Source organism: Corapipo altera, unplaced genomic scaffold (genome assembly GCF_003945725.1).
Source record: "Corapipo altera isolate COAL_440 unplaced genomic scaffold, ASM394572v1 61242, whole genome shotgun sequence".
NCBI classification, from domain to species: domain Eukaryota; kingdom Metazoa; phylum Chordata; class Aves; order Passeriformes; family Pipridae; genus Corapipo; species Corapipo altera.
Window position 1 is genome coordinate 647,305 of NW_020885007.1, and position 27,961 is coordinate 675,265.

The 27,961-nt window shown below is 43.4% G+C and overlaps 1 protein-coding gene across 1 annotated transcript in view; it reads right to left on the bottom strand.

The window, feature by feature from the left end:
• Positions 1-27,081, bottom strand: part of LOC113958804 (homer protein homolog 1-like) — a 149,506-nt gene extending 122,425 nt beyond the window's left edge. Inside the window, exons 1-3 of the mRNA XM_027667343.1 lie at positions 27,051-27,081; positions 25,540-25,742; positions 2,799-2,930 (exon numbers count right to left, since the gene is read on the bottom strand). Coding sequence (XP_027523144.1) covers positions 2,799-2,930; positions 25,540-25,742; positions 27,051-27,081 — 366 coding nt within the window. The remainder of the gene's footprint in view (positions 1-2,798; positions 2,931-25,539; positions 25,743-27,050) is intronic.
• Positions 27,082-27,961: the final 880 nt, after the last annotated feature.

The following is a 27,961-nucleotide window of genomic DNA, read 5'->3' on the forward strand; positions in this document are numbered from 1 at the left end:
GTGCCCCACGCCACTGCCCAAAATACCATCCTGGGTCCTATGGCAACACGGTACCCCAGAGCTAATTGAGTCAGATAATGGGACCCATTTCAAGAACAGCTTAGTTACCACCTGGGCGGACTGGACAGAGCAGGGAGCCCGGTTTCAGCCACCTCCTTCTCTTTTCCTGAGAGGTAGCTTTTTTTCCCCATGGGACACCTCACAGAGGACGACTGAAAGAGAGAGACTGACCCATCTCAGAGTGAGGTATTCTGCTTTCGGGACTGCACTTCCACCTGAAGTTTCTTAATTTTTAAGTTGTAATCTTGTTAAAATAAGACACATAGCGAAGCAGACAATGATCTGAGAATAACCAGCTTATTAGAAGACATGACTTTTATTATCTCTGATTATTTGCTTCAGTAACCTGTTGATATCAGACACAGATTAGACTAAGTTTTTTGCTCCCTGGAAATTGAAATATTTCATTTGGGCCCAGAGACACTGCTGCAAAACAAATTACATACAAAATGGCTGTTCACTTAGGGACTTTGATAAACCAAATACAGAAAAGAAGTTCCAGAATCAACTTTTAGGTAACTTCTAGAAACAACCTGTTTCTGAACAAAACCATTAACACATATTATTTGCTAGCACTATTACTAATATCCAGTAGTACCTTATTAGATTTCATGTCCTACAATGCTAGGTGTACTGAAGAGCACTGGTAAACCTGACTATAGTGCCAGTGCACAGAAGTGAGAGTTAGTAATCTGAGCAGAGACACAAGAGAAGAAAGAGAAGACGTGATTTCTCTGAAGCTACACAGCAGATCCAGGGTTTCTAATTCAGTTTTTCTGATTCCAAGACGAATATATCTACCAGCTCTGGTGACTGAATAGACTATAATCTAAACAAAAGTTTATTTTCCCTCCATCAAATATGCTTGTTAATTTCACAATAACACAAAAAGTTTTGCCGTTATGAATTTTAGTAGCATTGATCAGCAACTTTAATTCACATGAAAATCACAATTTTATAATTAAGATATAATGCAAGGGAAACAGTTTGCTGAAAAGGTCCTGAAGATTCATCACCATAAGCTTCTGAAAAGGTCCATGACTTGGAAATTTTCTCAACAAATCTGTGTATTCTTCATAAATCACAGCAATCTAACTGCTGATCAAACATGTACTTAAGACAAAATACCATAGCTTTTCAGATTATTTTTTTTACGACAATATAAAGTTTTGAGCCAAGGGCATACTAAAAACTCTTAGACATCAGTTTGAGGGCAGCAAAAAAATGGGATTGAAACAACTGTAATTAAGAAGGAAGTAAGTATCACTCGGGGAGAGCAAGGAAAAAGTGAAGGAAAGGACAGATGAAAAAATCAAAATATTTTCACTGACAAGGACAAACCAGTGTTGGAAGGCAGGCAAACACAGGCTATGCATGACTACAGCATGATACTTTGCCTTCAAAGAAACATTCCATGACTAAGAAAAACAAGTTAATATATGAGAGGTAAACTAAATGAGGATTTATACTAAATCTTTTGAAATATTAAAAAAAAGTTATTAGCATGTTGGCAAGCGCCTCTAGGACATACGCATCAATTTTAATAAATGACAAAGTTTTTAAGTTCACCGAAGCAATGATGTGTACAAATGCACATGCATATACTCAATGTCACTCAGAATTTCCTGGGGGTGTGCTGCTTCATAGAAATGAAAGCTATCAGATTATGAAAGGAAGAAGTTTTAAAATTGTATCATGCTGTCCAAATAAAGAAGATGCACTGGTTCTCTTTTTAATGGCTTTCTGACAGGCCCATGATTAGCCTTGGACAGTGACAATTACTTTCTCAAAAGGGCCAGTATGATTTTTTTGTTTATTTAGGGGTTTTTAATAAAAAGCTAATCATTATTCCTTACTCAAGCAGTTATTATACATTCATTTTTATTGCATTGGGGTTTCCAGATCTTTTATATTTCAAATATGAAAATTCTCTGCTTAATGTAGAAACATATTTTTAAACTGAAAATGGAATTCCTCATCTGGAGAACAACACCACTGGCTTTTACAGGTTCCTGGACTCATCTACCAAAGGGGTATCAATAACAATAGAGATTGTAGAAAGTGTGCTCACAGGAACCATACCATCACTTTAAGTAAAAGGAGTTACTGCTTTCCTTGGATTAAGGTGGACTTCCCTCCTGCACAAGTAGACCACAAAAAACACTCATAGGGAACTGAGTTTCTTTAGTAAAACTGTTAACTTTTGTATTCCAACAAGAAAATGTAGTTTTCTTTGACATTGAATATTTTTCTCACTAGCTTTATTTTAAGCTTGCATATGTTGAAATATCTGTAATTTGATGCACTACACAGCAAAAAAGTGGAAGTGAATGTGGCTTAAAAGACAAAAATGCATCAGAAGACTATCAACAGTTGTTTTCTAGGAGATCTAAACACAGAAGAAACACTACATAGTCTACTCCTTTAAATTCTATAATGAAAAACTGTTATGGAAAAACAACTTTAAGGAAGAGAAACTTAACAACCTAACAAATGAATACCTAGAAAGAATTAACAGTGTACACTGATAACCCGAATCTCCCTACTTTCCTCAATCAGTTAAAAGAAAATTCATAGGCAAGTGTTATAACAGTAGTCTTGTCTTTTTACATTATAAGGATGGATACAGAACAATTATTGTAAACTATTTTAAAATAACAACAGTAGTGAGCACTGAGTCAAGATACAAACAGCAAAAGTATTTGATTGGCCAAATAGTTGTCATTAGTCATACTTACTTTTGAAAGGTGATGTTCAGATGAAAATCCCAAGCCATAGACCGTATTTGCCCTACTGTCTGCCCATTGGCCAAACTTCTGGGATGTTTTTGTAAATGTCATGTTGGGGGTGATAGTGCTATTAATTATTGCCTGAAAAAAAAAGCAATAGTGTTAAAAATGGGGTTCTGTTTTTTTGATTTTTTACAAAAGACTACTCAATATTTGAAAATGCCAGTATTACAAAGAAGTATCTCTGCACACTGAGACAAACGTGCAACTAGGGAACAATTTCTAATTCAATCACAGCTAAAATTACAAAACCATATATTGGCATACATTCTGTAAAAGGAGCAAAAGGAGAGGGGCATCTCTGCAATTACAAGTAGTCATTGAATAGTCAGCAAGTCTAAAAAAGAGTCCTTTAAAGCATCCACGTAGGCTAATAAGATCAGAACTAGTGAAGTTGTCTTTTGTCTCACAAGTGTATTTCTTTGTTCCCTAAAGCAATGCCTCTCACGATCCATTTTAAGTTCCACCGTTTCCTTCCCCCTGTTGCATATGCCATACTCACTGAAAAACATGCGATAAAACAAGAAGCAGAATTTATTTTTAAGCTTTTGCATTGCACAAATCTAGTTTTTCATTTATATATACACAAACGTGACTAACAGTGACAGGGTCATACACCAACTACAGAAGAAAGTGGGATGGGGAAGAGAATCAGAAAAAGGTAAAACCCATGGGATGAGATAAGAACACTATAATAATTGAAACAAAATAAAATACTTTACTACTATTACTACTAATGATGATAATAATGACAATAATAATAATTGCAATTAAATTGAGAGGGTGAGAGATGACTAAGACTCAAGAAAAACAAGTTGTTTTTTCAAAAGAAAATACAATTGCTGACTGATGCCCAGCCAGTCCCCGAGCAGTGATCGGCCCATCCCAGCCAACTCCCCCCAGTTTATATACTGAGCGTGACATTCTATGCTATGGAATATCCCTTTGGTCAGTTTGGGTCAGATGTCTCAGCTATGCTCCCTCCCATTTTGTGCACCTCCTCACTGGCGGAGCATGGGAAAATGAAAAATCCTTGACTTAAGGTAAGCATTACTTAGCAACAACCAAAACATCAGTGTGTTCCCAACATTATTCTCATACTAAATCAAAAACACAGCACTGTACCAGCTACTGAGAAGAAAATGAACTCTATCCAAGGCTAAATCAGGACGCATGCCAGTTACTGTGCTCCAAAGGTTATTGTCAACATGGGTCCTACTGTCTCACAATACAGAGTTGGGAATCTTTTGAACATCAGCGCGCATGTGCTTTGTTCTGCTTCCATGAAACCATAACCCCTGCCTTACTCCCAGCAGTTCAAAGCCAGTGATTACTGTAGAATCCTAGAGCAGCAACAAAATTCACAGGGTCCAAAACAACTTCTCTGTTGATAAAGATATCTTAGTTTTATTCTTTGAATAGCAGGAACTGGACTGATGCATAGACAATAACAACATTTTCTCAGGATGGTAACAGTGAGAAACTTCAGCATCAGAGAGACTGAGTGTGGGAACAAGTTAAGCCAGCAGCACCTGCATTCAGTTAATTAGGATCAAAACGGAGTGTTTTGGCCTTGACTGGTGTTTTTGATAGAGTGCTGTGTTCTCAAAGTGGAACATGGCTTAACGGTCTGCATGCTGTGCATGTCTTTCCTATGGCTGAAAACAGTCAAACATGATACGAGTGTGAATGTGTGGAGTCAAAACACCAGTTTAGCAAGATCCTGGGAATTCTGGTTAACTGAATGTCAACACCAGGTGCTGTTTACAAAGGAACCCTGATAAAAGGGGAACTCTGAAAAGGATTGGCGAACAAATCCTGAAATCAAACTCTGGGTGGTGTGCGGCTCCATTTCTTCTCAATGCCCATATTTGCCATTTCTGGTGACCTCGACATGCGACCTTGCATTACAGGACCCTTTTTCAGCGCCCATGACTCAATGGAGGTGGTAAGTGCCAGCATTTCATCCCGTTAGCGGAGCCTGTGGGACAGGAATCTGTGGAGTCATCTAGTAATACTGGGGCAGGGAATTTCCCAAGAACACAGACTTTATTTGAAGATTTTGCAATGGATACTGAATGCAGCAGGACATAAGGTTACAGATGAGCAATTGGAACATTTACTTTTGTGCATGCTTTGCAACTGTTGAGAGCAACAGAGTCTGATATAGGGACAAAGGGACAATGATGGCAATATTATATTTAAATTTGGACACCTTGAAAATACACTCTTTTAGACTTGTTGGATGATCTCTTTGGGGAGAAGGAAAATGTATTACCTGCCGTTTCTATCTGCTCTGCTGATCGGCCTGTTTATATCCCCCACTGATGGGGGCTTTAGGACCTCTGGTGAGGGGTCTGTCATCTACCTTTACTCATAGTAATCTCCCTCCAGCAGGGGGGTTCTCTCTCCTGCCTTTAATCATGGTAATTTACCTCCTGCAGGGGCTTCTCCCACCCCGTCCTTAATCATGGGATAATTCACTGTGTCTACTAACTCTTACTAACTGGTATAATGACTCAGTCATGGTGTGTATCTCTCACTCATATGCCTTCTTGGCCGCACCTGACATTGTGATTCATGTGACTAACAAAACCTTTGACATCACTGTAAGTAATCTTTATTATTTTAGTTGTATCACAAATCAAAGTGTATCTACTCTCAATTTATCATTAATAATTCCCATGCACAGAAGAGCCGAACTGTGGCTCCCAGTGAACCTAATCAGAAGCTGGGAGGATGATGCAGGATACAGTAAATTAATGAAACTGTTAACACAACCAAGAAATCCTCATTGGATAGCTAATTGCTTTTATCATCTCTGCAGTAATCATGGCAGCTATCACAGCCATGGCTACTGCTGCATTGGCCCATTCAGTGCAGGCCACGTGTACAGTGGCCAGTGTATTCGGTAATATGTCAGCATCAATAGCAGATTTTTTAATAATTTGTCTGTTTTTAGAGTTCTAAGTCCTCTGGAAGCACATCAGATAAGGCCGAAGACAAGAAGTCTGGGTCCTGGCCCTCTTTGCAGTGAACCCTGCATGTCAAAACAAAAAAGGGGGAACCAAGTACTGCTCTCCCAAGCCCAAGATATTCTAGAAGTCAAATCCAGACTATACTACTTGTATGAGATGGTTGCCTGGATGGATATTAAAGTTAGTAGTTTACTTAGCATCCTTTCCTTCTGCTGAGATTTAGGTAGCACTAGAACACAGCTACTATTGTAACGTGTCAGATTTTAAGCCACAAGCTGCCCAGAGTGGTTACTTTTATGTAAGACTTTTAAAAAGCCTTTGGTTCATTATTACCTTGAGTTCATGTCCGGAGAAAACACTACTATGCTTTCTCTAAGAGAATTTCTTTTAATTTAGTGAGAAAAATAGATATTTTGGCAAACAGGGATAACATAACCAAAGAAAACCATTTCACTAAAATACCCAGCACAAAAACACCCACCATAAAATAATTAATATACTAGCTTTAGCAAAACACAATTAATTGGTTTTAAGTTATCCACAAGAGGAAGAAAACAGATTAAAAGAGTAAAGAAAGAAGGAAGAAAGAAAGAGAGAAGGAGAGAGGAGAGAAAAATAGTTACCACTAAAATCTGATGGCTCCCACAAAGGCAGCCAGAAGAAAAAGCTCCACATGAAACCTTGTGCTCCCGCTTTTATATTGTTTGGTCATGCCTCCCAGGCAGGACATCCAGATTATTGACCACTCAGTGTCCTCCTGGCCAGAGTGAGGCATGCTGTAGCCAATCACAGGCTCCAGGGGGCATGGTGTGGGCAGGCTACCAGGCAGGCCTTCCTTGACAGACAGCCCAGCCACATGGCTCCCATGGCCATGTTAGCTGCAGGCTATGTGCTTGCCAGCTCTGCCATGTGCTCTCAGCAGGTCTTATCATGTGCCTGCAGGCTTAGGCCCAGCCCTTCCCCCCCACACACACACTCACAGTGAGTTGGTTCCAACCCATATGAATATATAATTCAGTGAGATTTGAATCCAGTGTCTCACAACCATCAACATCAAATTTTCTCTGAATTCTACAAGGCAAGCCTGAAAAATTTACAGCTGAGGGCCCAACTAAGCCCACAGCTTCCATGTGCATATGCTGATTCTCAGATGAAGTTAGGGAGAGGAGTATTGCAAGAAAGTTCAGAACACATTGTATCACAACATGTAGAAAGTCAAGCAAAGATACTACAGTGCATATGAATTAAACAAAACTGGCATCTTCTGCAGCAGCTTTGACAGCTTCACCATGCTGACATTAAATTGGAAGAGCAAACCTGGATGTAGCTGAGGATATCAAACAGGCAGTTCTCTCTGATAATCTTTGCCTCAAAATGCAAGTTTTGGCTACCATTGTGAACAACTCCTGGAAAATTTTGGAATCCTGAAAGTTTACCTTTGAATCAACAAGATTTGTTGTGTGACTAGAGAATCATCTCTAGCATTAATTGTCCACAAAACTTCTCCTCAGATGTTCATATAGAAGTTGGTCTATGAAATCACTGGTAATTCAGTCATCCTCCTTTCTTTAGGCATATGGTTGTGTTATGATCTGATTATTAAAATTATTAGAGAGATGTCTCTGCCCTAATTAAGGTGCAAATGAGACAATATTCTGAAGTCAATAGTACAGATTTTATTTAACAGTAAAGGAGAGGTTCAAGGAAGGAGAGAGATATAGTGGAAAGAGGCGGGGGGGGGGGGGAAGAGAGTGTCAGAGAAACAGATTAAGTAGGAAAAAAGATATCACCACTCCATAGATTCCCATCCCATTGGTCCTCTTCTTCTGATCTTCTCGGTGGTTGCAGACTATGTCAAGTATGGGGGGGAAGAGTCTCCAAAACTCCCCTTTCATGGGGTTTATATTGTGCAAAGGCTAGGTTGAAACATCCCCTGTACCTCCTCTGGATGATGTGATGGAAATTTCATGAGTCTTTGACACCTTCTAAGATGTTGCAGCTGTCTTACTTCAGCACAGTTGAATCAATCAAGGCCCTTTATGGTCCATCATCCAAGATGAATAGCTCAGGCTAAGTGTGAATAACTTTGATGCTCCCCAGAGGGGTTTTCACAGCTGAGTCATCATGTAAGGGAGGATATTGACATGAAAAGAAGGACTTTCCCACCTTGTAGGATTTGCCTCTTATCAGCCTCTTCCCTTATCTGGAAATACAGTTTGTAGCTTCAGGTATGCACACCCTTCTGCACCTGAGAGGTCAGTCTGTGTATCACTAGCAAAGCAGCCATCCAATTGTTTGAGCCATTAGCACCAGTATCTTACAGCACTTGGGCAGTTACTGCAGGTAGAGGAATGTTAGCAGTTCAGTCTCATACTTGTGGGTACATTCTTCTCCTTTGACCTGGGATAGTTGGACAATAGTACCAACTTATCTCAAAGTCCTTTCTCAGTCCAAATTAGCAGGCATATTCAGGGAGGGGTGGGCTTTGGTAGATGAGCAGCTGTTTCTTTGCAGTTTGCTACAGTGAATAAAAGTCTTTTGGTGATCTTAACAATGTTTAAGCTATTAACCATTTCATTCTGACAGGTTGAGGGCCCAAATAAAGCCAGCAGGCTTACACTTGCACCAAGGCCTCCAACTGACCTCATGGGAAACATCTGTCTATACCACATAGAATAGAAGAGATAACATGAGACAGCAGAGGTGGACTTCTCAGAAAGGAGGTATTCTGGAACTCTGTTTTTCTTGTATGCTTGTCTTCTTGTGTACTGTTAGTGCTTGGAAGTCCTCCTTTTGAAATAACCTGGTGGAAGTTGTTACGACCCGCCCCAGGAAAAGGGGCGGAGGGGTAACCCAGATTTTATCAATAATTCCTTTGGGGTGGATTAAAGCGAAACGACACTAAATAATCGGTGTTTGAAAACATATATTGACAAGATTTATTTTAACAGTTTTGTATCAATAGGTCTGTTAACATTTTGGGTGTTGTCATAACCTTTCTGGGGAGAAGAAAAATGCATAGGGGAGAGAAAGACAGGGTAAGAGTAAGGGAGAGCAAGAAAAAAGAAGATGAGATAATCACCGCCCACTGGATCCAGCGATGTCTTGATCCGCAGGTGGTGGGGGGGAAGAAGGAAAAAACAAAAACCCCGCCAAAGCCCCAAAGTCACCAGTCAAAATCCATATCCTTAGCACCTCCCCCAGGGCGGGGAGTTGTTTTCATAGGGTGGTGTCCCCCTTTTTGGCGCGGAGTTCATGTGGAGGGGGGTGGTAAACTCGGCTCTTCCCGCCTTTTCGGGGCTTGACATCTTCTGCACTGGAAGAGCGGGGGGGATGGGCCCAGTTGCCCATCAGAAAGTCAGAAGCCTGCAGAAGTCTCTTAGAATGCATAAATCATTAACTGTTTCAGTCTCTGACACCACCCCGTGATTTATGCATTCAATGATTTTTTTTTTTCTCTGTGAATCTTCTTTGTGGGCGGTGCTTCTCAGATAGTGGACAGGAAGACAGAAGAGTAAAGGAAAGGAAGAGATAGCCCCAATGCACTGCAATTCTCCTCTCTCAAAAAAAAACTTTATAATAAAATAGTAAGCTAATTTGTATTAGCTACTCTCTCTCCACCCCGTGATTAATCAGGGTGAGTAATAGGTTACAATCAAATTTCTTAACATTGATAAGGTTACAAACATATACACATACTTGAAATTATACATCAAAAACATTGAGTTACTTGGGAGCTGGTAAAAGGCTTTCTTATGTTCTCTTTGGGCCTAAATTTAGTTCTATTTGTTAAATTTAACCAAATATGAAATTCAATGCCTCTCAAGGCAGAAGGCTAATGTATATAATACATATTTGTATGATTTCAAATATGCATGAATACTTGTACTAACTCCCAGGTTATATTTGGTTGAGTTTAGATATTTAAAAGACAAAATAAACTTGGCAAAAATTAAACTAACAAAACATCTCAGAAAACTACACAAACAAGTTAACAATCCTTAATACAAGTAATTTTGGGAGCAGGGGAACACAAACACAATGTTTGTGGTAGGTTCAAAACTATTAGGATCATAACATTTTTAAGATAAGACACATGCAAACAACCAATGTGGTAAAAAAAACCAAACCAACAGTATAACTCTTCAGTTCTGTTGTCACTTCATGTTGTAACTAATAATAGCAGCAGTAGAAGGCTTTATCAGTCTCACGTGGTGTGATCTCTTCTGCTGGTAGGTTTCTGCAAAAGGAACAAATCTGGCCCATTACGGACCGATTGTTAAAAAGAAGGAAGAATCCATCGAGTGTTTATTCGATGGTCCTTCTCATGAGCATCCGTGGCTACCCATGTATGAGGGTTAACCGGGGTTTTTAGAGTGAGTGGCACCTGTCCCACAGAGGGTAGATTTACTAATACGGGTTGGCCTGGATAATGGAGTGGTTTTACAGGATCTTTACTTTTGTTTTCCCTCAGTACAATAGTGGGGGGGTTCGGGGCAGAATGCTGTAATTCGAGGGCAACCATTTATTCCCCATCGGCTATTGATTTTGGTTACTGCATCAGAAACTCTGGAGGCCCATTCAGGGTTATGAGGTTTTATGGCTCGCTTTAGGAGCCCATTGGTACGTTCCACAATACCATTTGCTTGTGGATAATATGGAGTGTGGAAGATCCATTGAATTCCCTCTTCTCGGGCCCATTCTTGTACCACCCCGGCAGTGAAATGGCTCCCATTGTCTGATTGGATAGACTTTGGTTTGGGTAGATAACTGAACCAGAGTTTTAGAGTTTTCACAGTATTCTCTCCCGTGGCTCGTCGCACAGCTTCAGCCAAGGTTAGTCCTGATATTATCTCTACCCCAACCAGGATGTATTGTTTTCCATAAGAAATTCTGAAAGGACCAATGTAGTCTACTTGCCAGGTATCCCACAATCCCTTGTTATCCCTCAGGTGCAGGGGTGGATCTTTCAGTGGATCATGATCTTTCAACCTGGTGCGGCATAGACTACAGGCAGAGATCACTGTGTTGCACAACTCCCTGGTAACTGGCCACCCTCTACTGATTGCTTCTTTAAACAGATCTCTGTTTCCTGAGTGGTCTCTTTTTACATGTAACCATTCTAACAGACGTTCCCAATTTTGTCCCTCTCCCTCTATTGTTATCTTAGCTAACCGTGTCAGTGAGTCTACTTGATTGTTTAACAGATGAGCAGGGTTGTTATCTGTTTGGTGTGCAGCAACCCATCCCACAAGGAATGTTTTTTGTTTAGCTATGTTTAGGATCTCTTTCCATTTTTCTTGTTGCCACACTGATATTTGATTCACTTCCCATTGATTTTGTTCCCAAAAAGGGAGCCACTCTGTACATCCTTTGAATACTGCATAGGAATCTGTGTAAATGTATGTGTCTCCTTCAGTGTCTGCTTCTCTGGTAAATACACTCCATACTGCTACTAACTCCCCGACCTGAGCACTCCCTTCTCCTTCTGTCACTATCCTGTTCCCTGAATCAACATGTAGGGCCACGGCTCGATATTTCCACACTTTTCCTTCTCGTCTGGCAGAAGCGTCTGTAAACCAAACATTTTTTAAGTGAGGTTCAAAAGCGGGAGCAGGTTTTATACAGGAAGGAGGAGGGTTTGAATCAGGTAGCTTACAAGATTGTTCTTGTATTTGGAGTATTTTTGGAGCTCCTTCAGTTATTTGACGAGAGTGATAGTAATGATCAATTTGTGCATACCATCTCCGGACTATTTCTCTCTGAGCTACCCCTGCTTTAAAACCTTAAAAGGCCCTCGCAGGATGATTGATTGGTGTCGAATTGTCTTCTCTGCTTCCTGCAGGGCTAAACAGACCACAAACAGGCCTTTTTCCCAAGCAGAGTATCGTTTTTTAACATCTTTTAGGCTGCGAGAATGAAAACCAATGGGGCGAGTGGGACCTTCAGGTCCCCGCTGCCACATATGTATGGACAGACTGTGGATTGCAAATCCCCATTCAATTTGGAGTGGATCGGTGGGATGTATGGGCCCCAGAGTTTGGTATACATTAGCTTCAAAGATTAGTAATTTTAGGGCTTCTTCATGCATGGGAGTCCACTCCCATGTTGTTTTTTTTCGTGTCAGGTCATACAGGGGACGAGCGATAATGGAGAAATCTGGCACATGTTTTCTCCAAAAAACCAACAAACCCAAAACATGTTGGAGCTCTCTTTTACTCTCTGGCATCTTTACTTGCTCTAGGGTGTTTAAGGTTTCAGGAGGGATGCACACTGCTCCTCCTTTCCACCATATACCTAGGAATTTTACTTCGGAGGAGGCAAGCTGTATTTTTTCTGTGGGAATTTGGAGCCCTAGACTTTCTAGGTGAGTGATAATATTTTTCTGGGTCTGGCTCACTGGTATGACATCAGAGCCACCAATTAATATATCATCAATATACTGATATATCTTAGTTCCTTCTTCAGGAGTAATTTGAGCTAGCTCCTGTGCGAGTGCGTGATGGACCAGGGTAGGGGAGTGTCGGTATCCCTGAGGTAGACGAGTAAAGGTATATTGATTACCCTCCCAGGTAAAAGCAAAACGATCTCGGTCTGCCTCCTGTAAGGGAACCATAAAAAACATATCTTTGACATCAATAGTTGCAAGAATTGGATGGGCCTGCTCCTGAATTGTAACAATCAGCTCAGCTATGTTAGGTACTGCAGCTGTCAGGGGGCCACTGTTAGAGTTGAGCCATCGATAATCTACTGTAAGCCTCCAATTTCCATTAGGTTTGCGAACAGGCCATACAGGGGAATTGTATGGTGAGTGTGTAGGGACGACCACTCCTTGCTCTTGCAGTTCTGCAATTACTGGGGCAATTCCTTCACGTGCCCCTAAAGGAAGCGGGTAGGGTTTCACGTTTGTTATTTTGGAAGGAGGCAGACTTGGAGCGGTTTGTAACAGACGGACAGAGAGGGATGGGAGACCAAACACCCATTCTCTCCCTCTGGCATCTGTCCAGGCTCGACCCTTTAATAAATCTAACCCCAGGATGTTAGCTGGTAGTGGCCCCACAATCATGATCGTTTCTGTGGCTGTCTCATCTCCCGGTAACCAGCATTTTACTCGAGCAGTGTATTGGGGTTGGGATTTGCCAAAAGCGTCAATTACCCATATTTTTTTTTTGTCTGGCTTAATGCCACACTGGGTAGCAGCTTCAGTTTGGAGTGCTGAGACCTGTGCACCCGTGTCCACCACGAATGTAACCAAAGATTTAAAAGGGCCGAGAGGAAAAGTCATCACCATATCTCCCTGGTTGTTTTCTGTGAGCCTTCTCATATAAACCCACTGACCGCTCCCCGGCTCACTTACTGGGAGCGGCAAGCCCCATTTCCCAACTCGGGATTGGTTAAACTGATTTCTGGTGGGGCTGAGGGAACCACAGTGTTGGATTCCTGGGGGGGTTGCCCCCAGGGCGTGACTCATGCTCTTTGATCTTATCCCACTGCTTTATCAAGTGTTCCAAATTAGCTGTGGGTAGTTTATCCATCACTTCTCGAGGAATTCCTTTCTCGATACCCTCCACCCACAAACTGTACCTTGTTCGCTCACCAGGTGTCGCATTTTGCTGATGATTACCTGGCAAAGGTGGTTTTCGGATCTCTCCTACCCTTCTGATATCTGTTTTTTGCTTAACACTACTTGTATCAGAGACCCCCAACTGTTGACCAGTAGTTACCAATTCTTGGGCTACCTCTAACCAGGTCATCCCCAGTGGAGCACCCCTTCTTCTGGGCCTGGGGGTTGTCATTATGCGCTCTTGTAGTTGTTTAGCATGAGTTTTTAGTGCATCAGGCAGGCCTCTTATCAGGGTGGGAAATCTCTGTGGATCCGCTTCGAGTTCCATAGGGGAATGCCGCTGCGAGTCCAACAATCTTGTATGGATTAATTGGAGGCATGCAGCTTTTTGTACGCTTTCGACAATGTGGCCAATTGTGGGTGTTTTAATTGTGTGAGGATCTCCCCTTTCTATAGGGTCTAACCCGCCTGCCCAGTAAGCAGCTCTCTGGGTCAGCGGCCACGGTGCTCGGTTATCATCTGTGGTCAGGAAGACCCCTGGGCCCCAAAATCCTCTGGCCTCATCTTCACTTAACAAAATCCGATCCCCTCCTGTAAGGGACACCCTCCACACATATTCAGTCTCTGATTCACTGGCCTTACGACTGTATTTTTCTTGAATTTTGGCCAGTGCTTCCCCCGTGTACGGGGTAATTCGTGTGGTAGTTTGCCGCTCTGCCCCCTGGCCAGTTGTTTCGGTTTTAATGAGGGGACGCATATGTATTACCTCGTCCTCCGGGTAACTTTGCTTCAACTCTTCTAATTCCCCAGAGGGGTACAGGGATTTGTTAACATCTACCGGTTTAGGGTATTTTGAATTAATGTCTCGCAATTCACAATTTTTCATTTCCAGTATCTTTTTAAGCCTTTCATTTTGTTCCTCCTCATCTTCAAGGGCTGACTGAAGCAATGAGTTAATCTCTCTCTTTCTCCAGTGCCTGACGCTCAGCAGTTAACTGCAGGCATTCTTTCCCTAATTGCTCCTGTAATGCCTTCATTGTCTCTTGAAGAGACCTTATCACCTCACCAGTAGATTTTTGAATAGCCTCTTTTTCTAGCTGGTCCTGCAAAGTTCTCATTGACTCTTGGAAAGATTTTATCACTTCACTTACAGATTTCTGAATAGCTGATTTTTGCTTTTGCACTACTCTAAGGAACACGCCTAAGACAGCACCCACAAAAAACAGTTCTAAACCAAGGATAACTATCAGGAGGGAATAATCCCCATATAACTCAACCTGGGGTGTCATCCCCTTTGCCTCAGTCATTAACCCAGCTTAGGTTAATGTCTTTCTCTCCCTTAACCCTCTGAGGGCTGGTTTGACTCTCTCCTGGTAAACCTTTCAACAGGTCCAGGTACCAGAGAACCTTTCAACAGGTCCAGCCCACACCAGGAAACCTTTCAACGGGTCTGATGTGCCCGGGTCACACCGAGAGAAGAAAAATTCTCACTATAATTTTACAGCGAAGGGATAGTCACCATTTGACTCGCCCTCGGTATCAGTTTTAGAATACACCGATTACTCCACCACATCCAAAGGATCCTTGCCGACTACGCCAAAAATGTTACAACCCGCCCCAGGAAAAGGGGCGGAGGGGGTAACCCAGGTTTTATCAATAATTCCTTTGGGGTGGATTAAAGCGAAATGACACTAAATAATCGGTGTTTGAAAACATATATTGACAAGATTTATTTTAACAGTTTTGTATCAATAGGTATGTTAACATTTTGAATGTTGTCATAACCTTTCTGGGGAGAAGAAAAATGCATAGGGGAGAGAAAGACAGGGTAAGAGTAAGGGAGAGCAAGAAAAAAGAAGATGAGATAATCACCGCCCACTGGATCCAGCGATGTCTTGATCCGCAGGTGGTGGGGGGGAGAAGGAAAAAACAAAAACCCCCGCCAAAGCCCCAAAGTCACCAGTCAAAATCCATATCCTTAGCACCTCCCCCAGGGCGGGGAGTTGTTTCCATAGGTTGGTGTCCCCCTTTTTGGCGCGGAGTTCACGTGGAGGGGGGTGGTAAACTCGGCTCTTCCCGCCTTTTCGGGGCTTGACATCTTCTGCACTGGAGGAGCGGGAGGGATGGGCCCAGTTGCCCATCAGAAAGTCAGAAGCCTGCAGAAGTCTCTTAGAATGCATAAATCATTAACTGTTTCAGTCTCTGACAGAAGTTCAGAACAGAGCTGTGCAAGTTCACTTAATGCTCAATCTCTCTTGGTGTGGAAGCTGTCAAAAGTAACATGCTTGAAATTAATTATTCAAAAGACAGGGTAGTAAAGAGTCTTCCTCCTACCTCAAGCTCTAGCTATGTTGTCTCTGCTTAAGCCCTAGTTCCATCCATTGCTTGACTAGTTTGAACTCGTATCATAGATTTAAAAGTGCGGGTAATTTTGTCACAGATGTAGCTTCCTCAGTGCAGAACAAGACTGAGGACAGGAACTTATGACCTCCAAGCAACAGGCAGGTTTAAAGCTTGCAGGACTGGCATTTGCTGCCATGACAGTGGCATATCTGGTTGTAAATTAATCCAGCATAAAACCCAACCTGTTTTCAGCTGAGACTGCTCACTGTATCAGCTGACCACATGGGATGGCTACACAAAAGAGAACTCAGAACAGGCTTACTGGACCAATTGTTCACCCAACATATCATGGACTTCTCTAGCTTCACGCTGCACATTTTGTCCAGAAGGATACTGTGAGAGTATTGAAAGCTTTGCTAAATTCCAAATAACCCACAAGGACTTGTGCCTTGTGAACCAGTGCTGACTGTGACCAATGGCTGTATTGTCTCTCAAGTGTTTTTCAAGAACTCCCAGAATAACCTTCTCCATTACCAGACACTGAAGTGAGACTGACAGCCAAGTAATTGCCAGGGGCTTCCTTCTTACCTTTTGCAGTGAGTTGACCTTGGCTGGACGCAAACACTGTTAATAACAAATGCCCCCCCCTTCCTCCTCCTTCCCTTAGCTTTTATATGTGACCTGATGTCATATGGTATGGAATATCCCTTTGGTTAGTTTGGGTCAGCTGGCCTACTTGTGTCCCCTCCCAGGATCTTGCCCTTGATGGGCAGGAGAGGAATACTGAGAGATGATGCTGATACTGTGCCAGCACTGCTCAGCAGTAACCAAAACACTGGTGTGTTATCAAAACCTTTCTGGCTACTAATGCAAAGCACAGCACTGTGAGGGCTGCTATGGGAAAATGAACTCCATCTCAGCCAGAGCCATTGCAATCTGGTTCCCTGACTGGGTATCAAATCTGGGGCACAGCGGTGAAAGCGCCGAATCCTGACCACTATACAAATAAAGAGATAAGCAGTGCAGCTGACAAACTCTGTGTCCCACACAGGAGCTTGCTACTCAATAGCTACTATTACTATAGTATGCAATATATGTATATAACTGCCTTTGTCTCATTCCATGTTCGGGCACCAAAAAGACCCTGGCTGGATGCCAGGTGCCCACCAAGCTACTGTATCACTCCCCTCTGCAACTAGAGAGAGGAGAGAAAATATAACAAAGGGTTCATGAGTTAAGGACTGGGAGAGATCACTCACTGATTACCATCACGGGCAAAAAAGACTTGAAGTGGGGATATTAATTAAATTTTATACTAACAGAATCAGAGTAGGATAATGAGAAGTAAAATAAATCTTATAAACATCTTTCCCCCACCTCTCCCTCCTTCCCAAGTTTTACCTCCTCCCCTCCAGTGGCACAGGGAGATGGGGAATGGGGGTTACGGTCAGTTCATCACAGGTTGTTCCTGCTGCTGCTCAGAGAGAGGAGTCTTTCCCCTGCTCCAGCGTGGGGTCTCTCCCATGGAAGAGAGTTCTTCATGAACTGCTGCAATGTGGGCCACTTTTCCACAGGGTGCAGTCCTTCAGGCACAGGCTGCTCCAGCATGGGTCCCCCACAGGGCCACAAGTCCTATCAGGAAAACCTACTCCTCTCTCCACAGGTCAGCAGGTCCCTGCCAGGACCCTGCTCCAGAAAGGGTCTCCCACGGGGTCACAGACTCCTTTCAGGCATCCACCTGCTCTGGCGTGGGCCTCCTCCATGGACTGCAGATGCATCTCTGCATTCCTGTGGACCTCCATGGGCTGCAGAGGGACAGTTGCTTCACAGAAGCCACCCCTAACATCTCCCTTGCTACCAAAACCTGGTCACACAAACCCAATACACCTTTCTTGAAAATTGGGGCAACATTTGCCAGCTTCCAGTCAGCCGGGGCCTCCCCAGATTCCCAGTAATCAAGAGAGGTCTCACAATGGCATCGGTCAGCTCTTCCAGTACCCTGGGATGAATCCCATTGGGCCCTATAGATTTATACACACCCAGTTGGATCAGCAAGTCTCGAACAAGTTCAAGGTTGGCTTGGAGTTTATCGTCCCCTCAGTCATAGTCTTCCAACACAGGGCTCTGGGGGTCCCAGGGCCCATCATTGGTATTAAAGACAGAGGCAAAGAAGGCAGTAGTCTTCACTTTGTCTACGTCCCTATTTTTGAGATGACCAACCTTATCAAGTAATGGACCAATGTTATTTCTGGTCTTTATTTTGCTCTTAACATATTTTTTAAAAGCCCTTTTTGTTGTCCTTCACAGTGCTGGCCAGCTTGAACTCTAATTGAGCTTTGGCCGCATGAATTTCATCTCTACAGTGGTGAACGGCATCTCTGTAGTCCTCCTCTGTCACCTGTCCTTGCTTCCAATGTCCATACACTTTTCTGCATAATTCTAAAAGGAGACCCCTGCTCAGCCATGCCAGCCTTCTGCCTAACTTGATTGACTTGCAACGCTTTGGAATTGCCTGCTCCTGCACTTTTAAGAGATGGCTCTGAAAAAGTGACTAGCACTCATGGACTCCAGTACCTTCAAAAGCAGATTCCCAGGAGACCTTACTAACTAGCTCCTTCAGCAGCCCAAAGTCTGCTCTCCCCATATCCAGGGTCAAAGTTTTGCTGGCACTTTTTTCCTATTGCCAACAATTTGAAATTCAACTACTTCATGGTTATTGTGACCAAGAAAGCCACTTATCACCAGTTTGCCCATGAGTCTGTCCCTGTTTACAAACAAGACCTGTGCTTACAGACCTTACTTAAAACCTGTATTTGCATCAAAGCAATTATCACTTTAATGTATGACTAGTTTATTTTACAACAGTCATTAAGATGTAATGATCATCTATTGAATAACACTGATGGGAGACGACTCAGAAATAATATATACAAGGCTCATGAACCTACAGACTGGAAAACCACTCTTTTCCAGAGTCTCCTCTTGTTTTAGATGAGCACAAATTATTGTGCTTTTTTCCCAATCTTGTATCTGTGAAAACATTATCAGAGAGTAAACTAGTACTGCAGGAACCATGCTACCTAATCTCCTTTCTTTTCTCAGTGACTACCAGAGATTGAATAGAAAAGACAGCAGGATTCTGGGAATAATCTTAATGCATGTATGCAATGTTACTGGAGAAATAATGGAGTCTTCCTTCCATCACCTAGGAGAAAGAAGTACTAAAACACATTCTCCAGACTGAACAGACCAAGTGACCTCAGCTGCTTCTCGTATGGCTTCCCCTTCAGACCCTTGACAATCCTCATTGCCCTCCTTTGGACACTCTCTAATAGCTTAATGTCTTTTTTATATTGTGGTGACAAAACTGCCCACAGTACTCAAGGTGAGCCTGCACCAGCACAGAATAGAGCGGGACAATCACCTCCTTTAACAGGCCGGCAATGCTGTGCTTGATGCACCCCAGGATATGGTTGGCCCTCCTGGCTGCCAGGGCACACTGTTGACTCATATTCAACTTGCCATTGACCAGGACCCCCAGGTCCCTTTCTGCAGAGCTGCTCTCCAGCCTCTCTTTCCCTAGTCTATACACACAACCAGGGTTGCTCTGTCCCAGGTGCAGAATCCGGCACTTGCCCTTGTTGAACTTCATAGGGTTGGTGATTGCCCATCTCTCTAATTTGTCGAGGTCTCTCTGCAGGGCCTCTCTGCTCTCAAGGGAGTCGAGAGCTCCTCCCAAATTAGTGTCATCAACAAACTTACTTAGTATTCCTACTAGTGACTGGATGCCAGCCTGATGTTACCCCATTCACTATTACCCTTTGTGCTCGACCTGTGATCCAGTTGCTTACCCATCGTGTAACACAGTTATCCAAATGTGTGCTGGACATTTTGTCCAGAAGCATACTGTGAGAGACAGTATCAAAAGCTTTGCTGAAGTCCAAAAAGACTGCATCTACTGGCTTACCTAAATCAACTAGGTGAGTTACCCTGTCATAGAAGGAAATCAGGTTCGACAAACAGGATTTTCCCCTCATACAGCTGTGCTGGCTGTGACTGATGACTGCGTTGTCCTCCAGGTGCTTTTCAATACCTCCCAGAATAATCTTTTCCATGATTTTACTGGGCACTGAAGTGAGACTGACAGGCTTGTAGTTTCCAGGGTCCTCCTTCTTGCCCTTCTTGAAATTCAGGACAACATTTGCCAGCTTCCAGTCAGCTGGAACATCTCCGGATTGCCAAGACTACTCAAAAATCATTGAGAGAGGCTTTGCGATGACATCAGCCAGCTCTTTGAGGATTCTTGGATGAATCCCATCAAGCTCCATAGATTTGTAGGGATCCAGCTAGAACAGTAGATCCTGCACAACTTCAGGGTCAACTCAGAGTTTATCATTCTCACAGTCATGGTCCTCCAGCTCAGGGCACTGAGACCCCCATGGTCCATCATCCATGTTGAAGACAGAGGCAAAGAAGGCATTAAACACCTCTACCTTGTCTCTGTCCCTGTTTGTGAGGTGACCATCCTCATCCTGTAACAGGCCGATGTTATTTCTACACTGCCTTTTGCCATTAATATATTTGAAAAAACTCTTTTTATTGTCCCCCACATTTCTGGCCAGCTTCAACTCCAACTGAGCTTTGGATGAAAGAATTTTCTCCCTACAGCAGCAAGCAGCATCTCTGTATTCTTTCCATGTCACTTGACCTTGCTTCCACTGGGCATATGCCTGCCTTTTTTGCCTTATTTCCAAGAGATCTCTGCTCAGCCAAGCTGGCTTTCTGCCTCGCCTGCTTGACTTCCGACATTTGTAATTGCCTGCTCATGTGCCCTTAGGAGGTGATGTTTAAAAAGTGACCAGCACTGATGGACTCCAGCACCTGCAAAAACATTTTCCCAGGGGACTTTACTTAATAGTTCCCTGAGCAGCCTGAAGTCTGTTCTCATGTCCAGAGCTGAGGTTTTGCTGGTACTTTTCCTCCTGTCAACAGAGATTTTAAACTTGATTGCTTCATGATCACTGTGGCCAAGACAGCCACCAATCTCCACTTTGCTCAGGAGATCCACTTGGTTGACAAGGAGGGCATCTTTCATAGGATCTGTTCTTCTTTAGGATCTGTTCCATAAAGTTGTCATCTAGGTTTTTGCTGTATTCTGCACCTGGGATGGGGCAACCCAGAATGTATGTACAGACTGGGGAATGAGATGCTGGAAAGCAGTGCCATGGAAAGGGACCTGGGGGTCCTGGTTGACAGAAAGTTGAATATGAGTCAGCAGTGTGCCCTGGCAGCCAGGAGGGCCAACTGTGTCATGGGGTGCATCAGGCAAAGCATCACCAGCCCGTCAAGGGAGGTGATTGTCCCACTCTACTCTGCCCTGGTGTTGCCTCGCCTTGAATATTGTGTGCAGTTTTGGTCACCGTAATATAAGAAAGATATTAAGCTACTAGAGAGTGTCCAAAGGAGGGCAACAAAGATGGTGAAAGGCCTTGAGGGGAAGCCGTATGAGGAGTAGCTGAGGAGCTGAGATCACTTGGTCTGTTCAGCCTGGTGAAGAGGAGACTGAGGGGAGACCTCATTGCAGTCTACAACTTCCTCGTGAGGGGAAGAGGAGGGGCAGGCACTGATCTCTTCTCTCTGGTTACCAGTGAGAGGACCCGAGGGAATGGCCTGAAGTTGTGTCAAAGGAGGTTTAGGTTTGATATTAGGAAGAGGTTCTTCATCCAGAGGGTGGTTGGGCACTGGAACAGGCTCCCCAGGGAAGTGGTCACAGCACCAATCCTGACAGAGTTCAAGAGGCATTTGGATGATACTCTCAGGCACATGGTGCGACTCTTGGGGATGGTCCTGTGCAGGGCTAAGGGTTGGACTCAATGATTCTTGTGGGTCCCTTCCAACTCAGCATATTCTGTGATCTTCTGGCCCAGGTTGTACTAGTTGTGTGATCCACTCTGTTGACAAGCAGCAGATCAAGGAGGGCACCTTTCCGAGTTGGCTCCCTTAGGACCTGTTCCATAAAGTTGGCATCCAAGTTTTTTAGGAATCTTCTGGCCTGGGTTGTACCAGCTGTGTGATGCTCCCAGTTAATTTCTGGCAAGTCTAAGTCCTCCATAAGGACAAGGGCAGTCAACTTGGAAGTGTCCTTTAGATCCCCAAAGAATAATTCATTGGTGTCATCATCCTGGCTGGGAGGTCTATAGTAGACTCCCACAATGACATCCCCATTATTTGTTTGCCCCTTGATTCCTACCCAGAGGCTCTCAACTGTGCCATTGTCAACTGTGAGGTCCATACATTCTAACCCTTCTATTACATACAGTGCCACTCCTCCACCTCTTCTGCTCTGTCTATCCGTCCTCAAGAGCCTGTAACCATCCAACAGGGCACTCCAGTCACAGGTCTCATCCCACCAGGTTTCACTTATGCCAGTGATGTCAAACCTCTGGGACTGGGCCTAAGCTTTGAGCTCCTCTTGTTTGTTCCTCATGCTGCGTACGTTGGTGTAGAAACATTTCAGGTGTGGTACATTGTAGCCAACACCTTGTGAGGCAGATTGAGGGATCCCATTAGTGCTTGTTTCCTCAAGTTTTGGCACACCATCCCATCACTCATCACTGGTGAGCCTGGTTTTGTCCCTTTCCCCCTTCCAAGCTAGTTTAAATCTCTGTCAATGAGCCCTGCTAGCTCCTATGCTAGAACTCTTTTTCCCCTTTGAGAAAGGCGCATCCTGTCAAGTGTCAGTAGATCAAGTGTTGAATAGACCATCCCATGGTCAAAACCCCCCAATTTTTCCAATTACACCAGCCTCAGAGCCACACATTGACCTGATGGATCTGCCTATTCTTATCAATATTATTCCTTGTTACCGGAAGGATCAAGGAAATCACTACCTGTGATAAAGAATAAAGGAGGGAAAAAAACAACAGCCCTCTCTCAAAATAGAGATCTTCACAAGCAAATTCAAGTGGGAATCAGTGACAGAAAGTAGGAAAGTGACATCAAGTGGGAATCTCTCAGAGGTGAGTGAAGATCACATCTTTAAAATGTTCTTTTGTTTTCAAAAAGAAAGATTTCATGATGTTCAGACAATCAGTACAGAAAGTTAAATTTTATCCAGGAATCCTACTGGAATTTACTGACCTAAAGAGGGGGAAGGGTGTGGGGCAGAAACCGGATTATCGCTCACAAGTGTATCTCTCTCTGTGTGGTGGGTCGACCATGGCCAGATGCCAGCTGCCCACCAAAGATGCTCTATCACTCCCCTCCTCAACTGCACAGGGAAAAGAAAAGATAACAAAAGGTTCGTGGGTCAAGATAAGGACAGGGAGATCACTCACCAATTGCCATCATGTGCAAAACCAGACATGGCTTGAGGAAATTAGTTTATTACCAATGTAATCAGAGTAATGACAAGTAAAAACTAAATCTTAAAAATACCTTCCACCCACCTCTCCCTTCTTCTCGGGCTCAACGTCATTCCTGGATTCATAAAATCATAGAATCATGGCCTGGGTTGGAAGGAACCTTAAAGATCATCTAGTTCCAACCTCCCTGCCACGGGCAGGGACACCTTCCACTAGACCAGGTTGCTCAGAGCTCCATCCAGCCTGCCCTTGAACACTTCCAGGGTGGGGCATTCACACCTTTTCTGGGCAACCTGTTCCAGTGCCTCACCACCCTCACGGTAGTGAATTTTTTTCTAATATCTAATCTAACCATACTCTCAGTTTGAAACCATTTCCCCTTTTCCTGTCACTCCATGCTCTTGTAAATAGTCTCTCTCCGCCTTTCTAGTAGGCTCTTTTCAGGTACTGGAAGGCCACAATTAAGTCACCCCATAACCTTCTCTTTTCCAGGCTGAGAAATTCTTTACCTCCATGCCCCCAACGTCAAAGGGGATGGAGAATGGGGGTTGCAATCAGTTCATCACACATTGTTTCTGCTGCTCCTTCCTCCTCGGGAGGAGGACTCATCACACTATTCCCCTACTCCAGTGGGGGGTCTCTCCCATGGGAGACAGCCTTTCATGAACTTTTCCTATATGAGTCCTTCCCCGAGGTTGCAGTTCTTTACAAACTGCTTCAGCATGGGTCCTTTCCACAGGGTGCAGTCCTTCAGGAACAGACTGGTCCAGCGTGGGTCCTCTGTGGGGTCACAGATCCTACCAGCAAACCTGCTCCAGCGTGTGGTCCTCTCTCCACGGGGCCACAGGACCTACCTACAGGCTTCCTACAGGGTCACAGCCCTCTTTCAGGCATCCACATGCTCCAGCATGGGGTCCTCCACAGGATGCAGGTGGATATCTGCTCCACCATGGACCTCCATGGGCTGCAGGGGGACAGCTTGCCTCACCATGATCTTCACCACAGTCCTCAGGGGAATCTCTGCTCTGGCACCTGGAGCACCTCCTCCCCCTCTTTCTTCACTAACTTTGGTGTCTTCAGAGTTGTTTCTCTCACATATTCTCACTTCTCTCTCCAGCTGAAGTTGTCAGGTTTTTTTGCCCCCCTCTTCTTGAATATGTTCTCACAGAGGCGCTACCATTGTTGCTGCGTGGCTCAGCCTTGGCCAGAAGCAGATTCATCTTGGAGCTGGCTGGCATTGACTTGATCGGACATAGGGGAAACTTCTAGCAACTTCTCACAGAAGTCACCCCTGTAGCCCCCCCCCACCAAAACCTTGCCACACAAACTCAAGACATTCTCAAACTTTCTTTACTGCAGTCTAAGTGGACATATGCATGAGTTGCCATCACTTACTGTCTTTCTACTAAGCATCTGAACCACTGCAAGTGAGCAGCCACATGCACGTTATTTAGCAAAGTAATGTTTTCCGTTTTTCAATAAATAAGCAAGAAATCTCTGTGAATACTGCTAGGGTCTAAGAGAGTATTTTAGTTCCAACTACTGTGAACAAACTCATCTCCATAACTTGCAAATTAAAGTCTCTTGAAAGGATTATAGCTTTTGATTACACTCTGTCTATCATTAATGTCCTTACTGCAGAGATTTCTGATGTGCCATTTGTAAGGTTACTGTTTTTATACCCTCTTGAGTTAGAACCTAAGGAACAGTCAAATATTTTCTCCCAGTTTTCCAAATTAATTTCTTAGACAAGGTTTCTTATAATAGCAACTCAACACATTATCTTTCCTAATAAAAAAAAAAACAAAAACAAAAAAAAACAACAAAGAAAACAACTAGAAAAAACCCAACCCAACTGAGTTTTGATAAAAGCTTACCATGGAGAACTTTATTAGGAGGGAAACATGACATTCTGTACAGCAAAAATTGGAAGATTATATAACAGAGGTCTAGTGGAAGGTGTCCCTGCCCATAGCAGTGGGGTTGGAACTAGATGATCTTTAGGGTCCCTTCCAACCCAAACCATTCTGCGATATTATACTATGATTTACTAAGTGATTAGAGGTACTAAACACGTCTTTCATAATGCTGAAGCCAATGATATTGATAACATCATTGAATGTGGAGATGAAAATAGGTTATTGTAACCCTATTTGTACTTTTTAGTGCATCTCCCAGGGAATGCCTTTTTAGACTGCTCAATATATTAGGTAACAGGTCATTGCTTAAATTCAGCAACAGATGTATCAAAGTAAATATGAATGCAAGGAAAATAGTATTTTCCAATAAGCACTTAAATATATAATGAAGCAATGCAACCATTTTAACATTTCAGTAATCTACTACTGAACAAAAGCATCTGATAAGATATGTGAAGGACATTAGACTGGAAAATAAATTCAAAGTTGATCAGCAAGCAAGTTCTCCAAAATAAAGCTTACCTTTGACCCATCCAAACTTATTATCCTGTAGACATTTCTTGTGCTGTCATAGAAGTAGGACACAGTAACAGCATGCTTGCTGGTGGGAACCCAGTTCTTCTTAGTGTTTGGGTCAATCTGGAAGACATGAGCTCGGGTGCTGAAGATGGGTTGTTCCCTGAAGGATAGAGAGTAAAAGTAATGAATCTGATTTATTTGTAATACTGTTGCACACAAGTTATCTGACAGTTATTCCCACCTGAATGTATACATTTCACTTTACGTGATAATTTTTTCCTAAAACCTTCTCTTTGTGTTGCTGCATAGAGCAGGTAAGTGCATTAATATAAATATGAAAGCAAAATGCAACATTTCTAAAGCAAAAATCAGCACCCAGATGTAGAGTCATATAAAGGCAGTGTCCTGGGTTGCACAAAAATTCTGGTATCCACCTTTTCTTTTCTCTTTTCCCTAAATATGCCTACTAATTTGAACTGTGAGGAGAAGGGTGGTACTATTATCCTGTTATCCTATTACTCTGCTATGATGACTCTCCTCTGGGAAACCACCAGGACAATTCACACAAAGCCTTAAGATATTCATCTCTGCTGATGAGACATAATGGATCCACCTAACAGGCAGCTGTAACATCTTAGAAGGTGTCAAAAACTCCTGAAATGTCCAGTGATCCAGTATTACATTATCCAGTGTAAAACTACTCCCCCCCAGGGGAGGTATCGAGACATTCCCACCTAGCCTAAACCAAATAAAAGACCACACTCGGACTTCACTTAACACCGGGTTTTCTTCCCTCACCACCTGGGGCTTCTACCACCACCTCAATGGATCCGCGACCACCACTTTGACAGGACTACAGCCATCATTTCAACCAACGAACATCAAAATTGCAACAACTAAGTCTCGTTGCTGGATGCAACGGGTGTCTTGTGGGGCCTTCCAGTTGCCTGGGGGCTCCGCAGCCCTGCTCTGGCTGCCTGTACCAGCACCGCAACCTCACTCCAGTGCCACACAAGCGCCTGCCAGTATCGAATCCCAGCTATCCGCCGTTTCCTGCCAGCGCTGACTCTCCAACCGTTCCTGCCAGATTTTCCGTGTGTGGGGAGGCAAACTGCGTGGAAGGGAGGCCATCTTGTCTCTGTCTGTGACCACATGTTTTTTTTCTGGATCAGGAAGGCTGGCCACCTGTCAGGGCTGACAGTGGGTCTGTTAACTCTTTGGAAGAAGATTTTGACCTGGGAAAGTTACGGGTGTATCCTTGAGATAGGAGAGGTATGTACGCAGCCCTGGCTGAAAGAAGACAGTTGTGGAGTGTTTAGGTTTGGTCCTGTGAGAACTCCAGCTTTGGCCTTGAGCTTTGCCAACAGTATTACTAACAAATAATAGCTAATTAAAAAATACAATCACCTGCCTACCTTCTGATGCTTGCTAACATGGGATATAAAAAGACTTGTGGGAAAGAATAAAGAGACTGGTACTTTACTCGGTACTGGACTATTTGTGTTTTTCTTTACTTTTGACCGCCACAACAATAACAGCCACCATCTTGATTTGGTCCAGTGGACGAGACTTGGGAAGTTTCTCCTCATCAGCTGGTTTAATGTAGTTTTATCAGTATTGTTATTAGCATTTCTTCTTGGTAAAGAGCTATTTTTTCACTTACATCTGGGCATATTTGCTCTCACTCTCTGTATTGGAGAAACCAGGGATATTGAACCTCCTTTAAATATTGATTCACCCCTGTCCCATCACCTACCCAGTCCTCACCCTCCATCTATCCCTTTAAACTACTGGGTATCAGTACATGTGTAACTTCATCTCATTACACTGCGTGTTGCAGAATGTGTACTACTTCAAACACCCATCTTCTCAAAAATCTTTTAATATCCTGACTATTCTAAATCAATCTGTTGAGGTTTAAACCCAGTTGGCAACTAAGTACCATAGAGCTGCATTTTCCCTTACCTACACAGCCCAGTGGGATGGGGAGGAGAATCAGAAAAAAAGAAAAGTAAAACTGGGTTGAGATAAGAACAATTTAATAGTTGAAACACAGCAAAATATAATAATAATAATGATAAGGAGAGAGAGATAAACTGCAAGAAAAACAAGTGAAGCTCACCACCTGCTAACCCCCCTTCTGGGTAACTCCCCCAGTTTATATACTGGGCATGACATTCCATGGTGTGGAATATCCCTTTGGCCAGTTCAGGTCATGTGTCCTGGCCATGCTCCCTTCCAGCTTCTTGTGCACCTGCTCACTGGCAGAGCATGAGACACTGAAAAAGCCTTGACTAAGAGTAAGCACCACTTAGCAACAACCAAAATATCAGTGTGTTATCAACATTATTCTCGTACTGAATCCAAAACACAGTACTGTACCAGCTACTGAGAAGAAAATGAACTCTATCCCAGCCTAAATCAG